At 45.5% G+C, this 11,604-nt stretch overlaps 1 protein-coding gene across 2 annotated transcripts; it reads left to right on the top strand.

Annotated features, from left to right (window-relative positions):
- Positions 1-241: 241 nt before the first annotated feature.
- On the top strand, positions 242-11,184 carry LOC131131697 (rab11 family-interacting protein 1). Of its 2 annotated transcripts, XM_058076629.1 has the most exons (7): positions 242-368; positions 513-1,174; positions 3,115-3,650; positions 5,630-6,215; positions 6,641-8,551; positions 9,081-9,210; positions 10,435-11,184. In XM_058076629.1, the coding sequence occupies exons 2-7, from the start codon at positions 789-791 to the stop codon at positions 10,693-10,695; spliced, it is 3,810 nt and encodes a 1,269-aa protein (XP_057932612.1). In that variant the 5' UTR covers positions 242-368; positions 513-788; the 3' UTR covers positions 10,696-11,184. The 2 variants fall into 2 exon arrangements, with proteins under 2 accessions (XP_057932612.1, XP_057932613.1); XM_058076630.1 differs by having other exon boundaries at positions 338-1,174.
- The last annotated feature ends 420 nt before the right edge of the window (positions 11,185-11,604 follow it).

Below are 11,604 nucleotides of genomic sequence, written 5' to 3'. Positions count from 1 at the left end.
AATAAAGTTAAGTAGCAAAGCTGTCAATCATCTATCAATCTCAACTGGACAGCTATCAGGCAAGCTGTTAGTTTGTGTCAGTCCAGGGTGCACCCCGCCTCTCAGCCAAAAACAACTGGGATAGGCTCCAGCATACCCTCACCCCGAGTGACATATGTGGGGAACCTTGGTCTGCCATCTCCTGAGTGCATTTCTAGTTTTATATGTTTATTCGATTGGTTATTGTTTGGAAGAAATATTCTTTCCATTTGTTTCTACCAAAATGTTAGATTTTTCTTTCCCCCTGACGTCCACTAGAGGACGCCAGAGTTGCAGTGCGAAGGAACAAGGCGTCACTAAAGGACTGCACCACAATCGTCATAGCCTACGTATGTTGTTTATGTTTATGTTTAGCAATGTTTATTTTGTCTATCGTGCACTCTAAACCCCGTCTAACCGCTTGTGTCTCTATTTCACATGGCGCATCTTTGTCTTGCATCATCCCGTCACAATGACGCAATGACGTACTGCAGATTGGACACACGTGGACCTCAAATCGACCATGTGACACTGATGGTTCCGCCCAGACGAACTTCAGGCTATGTTGACATCCCGGTATCTCCTTTTTGCTTTTTCCGTTGGCTATTCTGCAGCTTCAACAGTACGCGGTCCCTTTCGGTACACGGTGTGTCTGGCTGGGCCCGGGATGGATGTGCGCAGATTGGACCGCCCTGCAGCCTGACGAGTGACCTGGGGCGAACCCGGCCAGGCTCGGAGACGTCCACTTCGGGGACACAGCTCGGTGCAAGATGATGTCGCTCATCGATCTGGACGATGAGCAGCGGTGGGTGCCCACGCACGTCAATGTCACGGTGCTTCGGGCGAGGGGGCTGCGGACCAAGAGTAAGCACGGCAGCCGCTACCTGTACGCGGTGGTCCAGGTGGGCAAGGACAAGTACACTACGGGCCTGGTGGACAAGGCCGAGGTGCCCGAGTGGGGCGAGGAGTGCTGCTTCGAGCTCCTCCCTGGCATCCTGGAGGAGGGCGGATGCGGCCGCAGCGCCTACCCGCCCGGCAGCGCCGACCTGATCCTGACCGTCATGCACCGGGTCCTGATTGGACTGGACGTGTTTCTGGGTCAGACAGTCATCCCGCTGGATCGCATGTTCCAGGATGGGATGTGTCCGAGAGACGAGTAAGTTTTATTTTTGTTGTCTTGAAGCAGGATCACGTGGTTTGGCTCATGTCACAGTGATGGAAGATTCAGCCCATCTGGCAACATATCTCTAATAGTACCAATTATGTTATGTCCTGGAGACATAAAATCAAATATTCATTGTAACTAATTGGAGCTGCGGAATTCCAAACACCTTTAAAGATCAATACAGTAGACCAGGGGTCTCAAACTCAATTTACCTGGGGCCACTGGAGCTGGGGTCTGGGTGAGACTGGGCTGCATCAGGTTTTCAAAAAAAAAAATGCATTTATTAAAAACAGAAAAATGAATAAACTTTGCTTTGGTTCCGATTTTCTACAAGAAAAGCTCTGATAAAACATTCCACTGTTCTCAAATATCTTTTTTTTTATTTTTCTACACAAAATAAGATGAAAAATAAAAAAAAACAAATCAAGAATAAAGAAAATCAATCAATCAGTAATAAATAAATATAATAATAATAAAACGGCAAATAATAAAAAAAAACTTAAGAAACCACATATAGTTGGTGGGTAGACAAATGATTTTTTTCAGATTAAAATGAACAAAGCATTATTAGAGCCCTGTAGACATGACAAAACACGACTATAGTCACATTTATACTCTTTTTATTTACAACATATTGCGCAACTGCAGGGTCTTGAGACACATGCTAACTCGCAAACTAGAGAGCTAGCGACCTAAACGGTAGCCTTCAAGTTATTTCCTTTAAACTTAAATAACCAAAAACTTACCACTTCCACACGGATAGGGAGGATAACTATTAACAGTTATTTAACCTTTAACATGAACATTAATCAAACGTAATAATTTTTTCTGGGTACATGATACCATACAGCATCCATATCAAACTTGTGCGGGCCGCACTAACATTAAACTTTCATATCAAGGGGGGGGCTCAAACTAGTGTCCTGCGTGTTTGAGACTCCTGCAGTAGAGATTGTAAAGAAAGCCTGGGTTGCTGTTAGCGTTATGATGATGCTGTTAAAGAGTGGAAGTTTACATGACACATTAGGATAACATTCCTCATAGCTTCTTCAGTTGGGATGACATCCACCTGATATTTTTATCCTGCATTACTATCAGATACGTGCTGGTGGGACGTGTAAACAGCTGAACAACATGAACACATGGCTTGTATTAGATGAAGACATTCGAAGGAGTTGTGAGGTAGTTTTGGTCCAGGTGATGGACTGTAGCAGCACTCACTGACTAGTGTGATGTTTCCACCAGAGCAGGCAGCACATCTGGCTCCAATTGTGGCTTCTCCGCCCGCCCCCTCCACACTTTGTGAAGCACACTCGGAATTTCTCTTTGCTCTTTTTAGGAAAACTTGTGGATTTGTCCCAACAAAGATTTAAGAGCTGATATTGTCTCATAATGAGCACCAAATGTTGAGTTGTCACAGACAGCGGTGACATTATTTAGAGCCCTGCAGCAATATTGGCTGATTATGTAATACACGAAAGGCATTTCCAGAAGGAAATCAATCTTTTTTTTTTTTCATTGTTGTTGATCTTTTTTTTTGGTGCACTGGCAAGGCAATTTTATTTCATAAATAAAATACCTTACAAGTTTTATTTGATAAAAAAATATATTCTTATTTCTTATTTTTCTTACATCTCCTATCCTAAATTTTTGTTCAAGTTTATTATGCCATTTTTTGTAAATATGGAGATGAATAAAGTAATCATTTTGATGTAGTAAATCATTGTACCACAAATCCACACGATGGGTGGTTCATGTGCCAAGAAAGAAGCCGTTTAATGTTGGTGACAATCTGGATAAAGGTGCATATATGTCAAATAAAGTGATGACATCCATGTGCTCATCCTCCTCCATAAACCAGGAAGTAAGCTACTGACTCTGAGAATGATCCAGAAAGATAACTGTCCTAACGTAGGTGTGATATTTCCCAGGTGGTTCAAGCTCCACTCCAAAGCAGGACGGAAGGAAAAGGAACGTGGCGAATTGCAGCTGACGGTCCAGTTCACTCGCAACAACATGACGGCTAGCATGTTTGACCTGACCGCCAAGGACGAGCAACGCTCCGCTTTCGGCAAGCTCAAAGATCGCGTTACGGGGAGGAAACGCCCCGATGTGGAGTCGTCGTCTGCCATCCTGCCGGGCCGCTACGCCGCCCTCTCTGCATCCACCGGTCCACAGTCATCGGGGGATGAAAGCGCAGGCGCGGCCCTCAGGCGAGATAACGCAGAGATAGCTGAAGAAAAGAGAAGCAAGATGAAAGATTTCTTCACGGCTAGGTTACGGAAGTCATCCAACACCAGGTCGTGCTCCTCACTGGCCTCAGAGATCAGCACCTCTTCCATAGGCAGCGACACCCTTAGCCCTCCGCCCTCTCTCGGCCTGCTCTCAGATCTCCCCAGCTCGCCTATCTACACCACCGTACCAAGAGTGGACGCCCACTATGGAGAGCAGGACCTGACAAAATCAGGTAGGAATGGATGACTGGTTGTAGGGACATGTCAGGTCCCCATACGTATAGTCATTCAGGTAAATGTTTTTTCAGACTGATAAGCTTTCTTGCTAATTTAATACTAGCTGCAAATGCTAAACAAATGTAATTCTGAAAAAGTTGATGCTACGTGGTAATGCTGTCCCCCAAGGATTGTCTCATTCCACAGGAAGAGAGGCCGCTAACAATTGTTTTGCCACCAGGCAGGTGAACAACCTCTTGTTGAGTAACGAGTGGTGGGCAAAACCGTTCATTTCAGTGAACCGGATCATTCCAGTTCATTCAGTAAAAAGATCCGTTCATGTCGCTCATTTCGGTGAATTGGTCGTTACCCTGTGATCCCCCCTGTGCATAGACCCGGTCAGCCGTTTCGAGTCAGTCCATTCACTCATGTTCACGTTCGTTCCGACTCAATAACGCAACAACACGTGATGACTAGTGGTGTGTCGGTCATGAACGAAGGGGTCAAAAGAACTAGTTCTTTTTAGATCGATAGATAGATCAGCTTATTGATAGATTCTGTTAACCCTTTGATGCGGCCATTTTGCCGATTGCGCCAAACCTTTAGCTCTTTGGTAGGCCAAGGATTCATAAAGTTAATTAGGAACACTAGCTCTTGTAATATTAGATTATATTCAGTGGTCAGCACATAGGCCATCGGGAAAACTTGGGTTTGATTCCTCCCTTGGCCATCTCTGTGTGGAGTTTGCATGTTCTACCCGTGCATGCGTGGGTTTTCTCCGGGTACTCCGGTTTCCTCCCACATTCCAAAAACATGCTAGGTTAATTGGCCACTCCAAATTGTCCATAGGTATGAATGTGAGTGTGAATGGTTGTTTGTCTATATGTGCCCTGGGATTGGCTGGCCATCAGTCCAGGGTGTACCCCGCCTCTTGCCCTAAGACAGCTGGGATAGGCTCCAGCATACCCGTAACCCTAGTGAGGCAAAGCAGCATAAAAAAAATGGATAGATAGATAGATATTCAGCTCCAGAAGCCTCCAATTCCCTCTTCAATATCGAGATAGATAGATAGATAGATAGATAGATAGATAGATAGATAGATAGATAGATAGATAGATAGATAGATAGATAGATAGATAGATAGATAGATAGATAGATAGATAGATAGATAGATAGATAGATAGATAGATAGATAGATAGATAGATAGATAGATAGATAGATAGATAGATAGATAGATAGATAGATAGATAGATAGATAGATAGATAGATAGATAGATAGATAGATAGACTTTCTTTATTGTTATTGCACAATAACACAGCAGTGAAATTGGCAATTGAAATGTTGTTGCCTGGCTCCCGTATAATAATAAATAATGATGTGGAGAATAAATAGATTACATCAAATATGAACAATGTACAGCGTAAACAGTAATTTGTACAAATAATTGAAATAATTTAGAATAAATAATAATAGTATAACGTTTTGCGTGTGGGCAGGTAAAGCGGCTTAAAGGAAAGAACAAGGTCACCGATTGTGTCGGTCAATCTCTCGGTCTCGGCCTTTCAGTCATCTAAACCCCACCCACCCACAAGAGCGAGGCGCGATGATAGGCAGGCACGCAGATAGTCCCGCCCTGCAAAATGAACGGTGAACTGACTCTCCAGCCAATCAAAAAAACAAGCATTTGCAACTGAACGAACTGAACAGACTGAACGGGTATTTTAGGGCCGGTGACCTTGTTCATTCCGTTCACAAAAAAGAACTAGTTCTTTTGACCCGTTTGTTCATGACCGACACACCACTGGTTGTGACCACCCGCAGGGAAACACACCCACCAGAGACCTAAATAGGAAGTCCCCAACACTTTGAACTACAAAAACATTTTTGATGAAAGCATAAGCGTCTTCCGCAATCAAGAGGAGTCCAGTTTCCTCGATTCAACCTTTGTGGATGGATGGTCGGTTGGTTCTAAACGCATTTGTTTGCCTCCGCAGTGCTCACGTCTCAGCAAGCCACCAAGATTCTGACCCACAAGAGAGCCTACAGCGATGAAGCTAGCAAGATCATAACGTCTGCCCCGAAGGCAAATCCTACTGTGGAGTCTCTCAAAGGTCAAAGCATGACTCAGTCCAAGTCTTCCTTGTGTATTAACGGCAGTCACGTGTACGACTCTGAGCCGTCGAGTCCAAAGAACGCCGGAGCCCTTCCGTCCAAGTTGGTCTTGTTGGAAAATTCCTCCTCACTGTCCCGTTCCCTCCAGAACCTCACCAAGCGAAGCGATAGCAAGGGTGTCGTCGGCGAAGGTAGACGCTGGTCCTTTGACAGGAAGAAAGAAGAAAAGGACGAGGACAAGGACGCTCGACCAGCTGAGATAGAAGCTCCTCCTCTGCAGGCAGAAGCACCAATCCTCCCCTCTGCTGCCGATTCCGCCGACAAAGGGTGGAAGCTAAAAAAGACCTTATTCTCTGGAGGGAGGAGTGATTCTCTCCCTGCTAAATCCGATGCCAACCAGGCCGGATCAACCTCCGAAGGGAGGCTCAGAGGCTGGTTCGGCTCCTCGGAATCCCAGAACAAGCCAAGGTGAGTCAATGGGATGTCGGGGTCCCATCAAGCCTCCACGGCATTTGTTTTGAAACCCTGTCCATCGAGGTGCATCCCAGTTGGGGTTCATTTGCTCCTGGGAGGGGGGGGGGGGCTAAGTTATTTCATGCGTCTTCTCATTTCCAGCCATGGTGTCACCGAATCACACCGTAGTTTCCACATGTTGATATGAGCTTAGGGAGACGGTTTCTTCATGCTTGATTATTGTTGCGCATCTGCTTTGCTTCTTTTGATTTTCATTTCACATCTTATTGATTTCTGTGATTGTTTCACTTGGCTACTTTTGTGTCTTAGAAGCGTAATGTTAGGGGAGCACAAATGTCAGTTCATATTTTGGTGACTGTGTTTGGGTGGCTGGCGCATGATTGACTAAGAGGACCACTGTGCCCTCTTTTCCTCTACAGGCTGGAAGTTTCTCCCAAAGTAGAAAACACCTCAGCTATATCCCCTCCTTCCTCACTCCCCGACTCCCATGCTGGGGGTCACTGCTCACCCATTAATGAGAGTCACACCCATCCCATGACCCCTCCATCGACCCCAATCTCCCCTTCCAACCCTTTCTTTGAGGAGCTGCAGAGGTCTCCCCCTTTTGCACCGGGCTCCTCACCCTCCCTTCACACCTTCCAGCCCTCTGGCAACGCCACTCCCAGTTCCACTCAAGGTGCTAACAACATGGCCTCCATCAAACGGGAGCGCCCCAGGCCTGTCACCAGGCAGATATCGCTGCCTGAGTTTTTACCCAAAGCGGCACAGAAACCCTCCATGTTTGAGAGCACACGGAAATGGGAAGACTCGTTTGACACGTTTGCCTCAAGCAGGCTCAACTCACCTAAAGGCAATCTGACTCTGACGTATCGGGGAACCCCTGCCCAGACGCGGCAGGAGGCGCCTCCGCCTTTACCGCCAAGGAGACCGCTAAGACCTCCAGTGAATGAGATCTACTCTGATGGCTGGCTCCACAGAGGCCAAGAGCTGGCGGTCCAGAAAGAAGCCTGCTTGCTCTCCCAGACGGGAGTGGCTTCCCTGCAACACGGGAGAGAGGCGGAGTCCAAGATGCTTCAGCCGAGTGTTTCAGACGTTCAACGTCACAGGATCATCCCTTCATCAGGATTCAGACCCGAAGAGAGACTTCAGAAGTTCAAGTACGAACCCTTGGAAGACAACAGTGACTTCTGGGGGGGTATGCTCTTTGAGCAAGATTTATACGGGCGACTTTGCACGGGAAACGTGAGCCAGCCCGCTTTCCCCGCTTGTAACAACGCAGGACGTAGGAATCTTCTAGCTTGGGAGATGTCCGTGGATGAACTTTTGAGGAAGTCGTCTAATGTTCTCCCAAAGACTCCCCCTCCGGTAGAGCCGTTGGAGTCTTCCAGTATGAGTCAAACCGTATGCATGAATAACAATGTGACTTGCTCACCAAACTTAAGTGATCACAACATGAATGTGAATAATTCCGATATCAGCTTTATTGATTCCGATGGATCTTCTCAGTCGGAGGTAGTTGATGACGCCAAAGGTCTAAGCACCTTAAGCAGGACCGGTCCACAAGTGTCTCAAGATGACACCAGAACACCCAAAAGGAAGTTGCCTTCAGAAGGAACCGAAGCATCCATCACAGCCTGCGAAGTCTCCACAGTTTACCAGAAGACAAACAACGGCGAAACGCAGGAGCATCTCGTGAGGAACCAACCTGATTTGGAAAGTGATTCCAGTGACGATAAAAAAGAGCAGATCGAAAACGGCTGTGATGATAACGGCAACCCTCAAGTGGAAACGGACGTGTCTCCGCGGGTGGTCAGTGCACGCGTTAGACCAAAAGGAGGGTCAAGAGGGAACAGCAGAACTGATCTTGGTCCGCTTTCTTGTCTGGTCAAGGAAGGTCCATCTTCATATCAACCCATGAAAGCATCTCTGTCCTCCAATGTGGAATTAGATAGTTTGAATAAAACGCCTCAAATATCTTCAAGCAGTGAATTTTTATCAGGGGACTTTGGGAATGGAAAACCTTCTGAGATGGCTTTTGAAGTCCTTCACGCCAGGGTAGCCCCTCATTTGAGAAGCCCTCCAAAAACCGGGCAGGCTTCTTCTCCCCCCTTATTGGCTCATGCACCTGCACACTTCCCCCCGCCCCCTGCCTGCTGCCCCTCCATACGTCCCTTAGGCACTGGGCCACATAGCGCTGGGGTCAGCAGGTCTCTGAGCGTTGCCCCCTACACTTCCTCCACCGCCGAGCAGCCCCGGTTCAATGCACTGACCTCACTTTTACCTGAGGAGACTCGGCCAGCTTGCAACCTGCCCCTGCACCAGGAGAGCAGGTGAGAGAACCCACACTGGGAATCACACGCAGCTTAGTCAGGGTGGAAACGACACGCGTGCTCCATTTTTATTTTGTGCACTTTGTTTGCTTGGCTTGTTTGCTGCTTAAACGCATTCACACTAAGTCCTGCATTCTGCTGTGCACCGCTTCACATGGATTCTTCATGTCATGTTTACGTTGCGTCAGATGCTTCCTGGGCTCCTTTGACGTTGCAGGTCTTGATGCTCATTTCTGTTCAACTGTAGCAGCTTCTTCTTCTCCTCCTCTCTTTATATGTAGGAATCCCGTTTATATATGTCACCATTTACAACCAATGGAGCTTTGCTTTTTCTTTGGATCCCCAAACTTTCAGCTCAAGATCCAAACTAGAAACTCGGTTCCTCCTTTTAACTCACTAAAGCCACCATGTATTGTCATAACATGGATATATAAACGAATAAAAAGACATGAATCATCTTAAATACAGCATTTCACAGTCTAAGGAGTGACATGGTGGTTTATCCATGCTGACCTCTCTACCCCTGCAGATCCCACCCTGTGAAGCCTCTGAGTCAGTCAGAGAAGAAGGAGAGTCGTTCAGTTCTGGAGAAACTGAAGTCCACCATCAGTCCGGGACGCAGTGCCCAGCAGGTGGCGGCCGAGCCGGAGAAAATCCAGGTAAACACACCTTTATAAGATGTTGGTCATCTGGTGATGCTTCTGTGAGTATGCAGCTAAATCTGAATGTGGATGTCCAGATAGTCGAGTAATGGTAATGGTTTGATTTCATTTCAACATGCATCAGATTACAATTGAATGCATCACATAATCAGTTCCCAGTTCCACATGTCCAAAAGGAGTAGGAAGAAGCAAAGCTTATTAAATCCTACCCCTCCATCTGGTACTTTTACAATCACTAACTGTTACATTTGTTCACTTCCTGCTTTCCATAATACAGTTTTTTTTTAAATAATGCACCAATAATGATATGATATGAGCATCCAATGCCATAATGGGTACCATAGTAAGTGTCAATATAGTGATATATATAGCACATCATGACTGGTTCAAGACTCTTCATCCTTGTATTTAGCAAACATCAACTGCTTGTATTGTTTCTTGAATTGGCTCATCGTTGTGCATTGTTTGATTTCCTTACTCAATCCATTCCATAGTTTGATTCCACATACTGAAATGCTATGGCTAGCATAACGTAGTCCTAGCATAGAAGTGTTTCAAATGTACTTCTTCCCTGAGATCATATTTCTCCTCTCTTGTAGAGAACTATTGGATGACATTTTTAGCTAATTGCTTATTTTTAGCCTTATGGATTATTTTAGCTGTTTGAAGATGAACTATATCAGCAAGTTGAAGTATTTGTGATTTTAGAAATAAGGAGTTAGTATGTTCTCTGTAGGCGGCATTATGAATTATCCTTACTGACCTTTTTTGCAGTACATTTAGCCAGTGAAGATTGCTTTTATAGTTATTAGCCCATATTTCCACACAATAAGTAAGATATGGTAGAATCAGAGAGCAATAAAGAGTGTGGAGTGATTTCTGATTGAGAACAAATTTTGCTTTGTTCAATATTGAAATATTTCTGGCCACCTTATGTTGTATATTTGTAATATGAGGTTTCCAGCTCATATTTTCATCTATTGTGAGTCATTAAAAGGCCACAGTAAATCACAGACGGATTCACCAGGCTGGTGAATGCCTCAGCAAGCATTTCTCAAGACTCTAGTGTAATCAATACCCTGGGATATTGGTTGTTGTGATGACTTCATCTCGCTCAAGGACAATCCTTCCGATCATCCACCTTATACCAATGGACAAACACTTGAATGAACGTCAAAGGGACTCCTTTGACATGTTGGTGTGCCCCCACCCCCCCAACAGGAGCCCACAGAGGACCGCTGTGCCTTGTACCAGCACCTGACCAACATGGAGCTCATCTCCTTGCTGCTGCAGCAGGACATGGACTTGCACAAGCAGCAGGCGGCGTCCGAGCGCCAGCAGGCTCAGCTGGAGAAGTGCGAGAGCGAGCTGAAGAAGGTCAAGGCGCAGGTCCGCGACTTGGAAGACTACATCGACAACCTGCTGCTGCGCATCATGGAGCAGACGCCCACGCTGCTGCAGGTGCGCTCCAGACACAAGTGAGGGCGGCTGCCACCACGCCTCCTCTGTGAGGATACAGAGACGGCGACCGATACTGCCCCGTTGCGATACCATGACACAACATGCATGTCGCTAAAAACACCATAAGAGAGAAAAGCTTCAATGAAGCCGATGCTTCTCCATGCTTACTAGAAGTCGTGTAGGTCAGCTGCTGTCAGAACACATTCAAATGTAGCAATTCAACTAGCAGTCATGATATTTTATGATGATGGAACATTCAGAATCATATATTGATGTATGAAATGTAATCCAAAATACTGACAGATTAGAAAACATAGTTTCATCCCTGCATACATTATATATTTAGAAAAATGTGCACCTTTTGAACACTTCCTTGACTGCAGGATGTTGTTATATTTTCACTCTACTGTAGTTAAGATAAAATATGTCTTCCAAAGCGCTCCACCCAACCGCAGTGTTAAATAATAATATTATTAATAATAATAATAAAGTGTGAACCTCACTGTGCAACTTGGTGTGTGTACTGCAATGCTCAGTCTGACCACTAGAGGGAGCCGCACTCCAACTTAACTTTACGCAAAAAAACAACAACTCCCATCATTACGTTTAGTTGTTTATTTAAATGTTATTGTATATGTTTTTGTTAGGTTTTTTTTTGATAGTTTATGAAAAAATGAGAGTTGGTGAAAAGGACAATCACCATTATTGTTTGCTTTATGGAGCACACAGTCCATGCTAATCATTCTTATGTTTTATTTTTATTTTTATAACCCCAACATGTTTTCGTAGCTATCTCCAGGCTGTTATCACAGCTGCGAGATCGATAAGCAGCACTTATGTAACCGGTGCTCATCATCGATCATTCGGGATGTGTAGTCAAGCGCAGTTGCTATGCTAGCGCTGGCGAGGGCGAGAGGACACCATCTCCCG

The sequence above is a fragment of the Doryrhamphus excisus genome, chromosome 6, assembly GCF_030265055.1.
Source record: "Doryrhamphus excisus isolate RoL2022-K1 chromosome 6, RoL_Dexc_1.0, whole genome shotgun sequence".
NCBI lineage: Eukaryota > Metazoa > Chordata > Actinopteri > Syngnathiformes > Syngnathidae > Doryrhamphus > Doryrhamphus excisus.
Note: the sequence above shows the minus strand (reverse complement) of the source record. Positions and strands in the feature narration are given on the sequence as shown.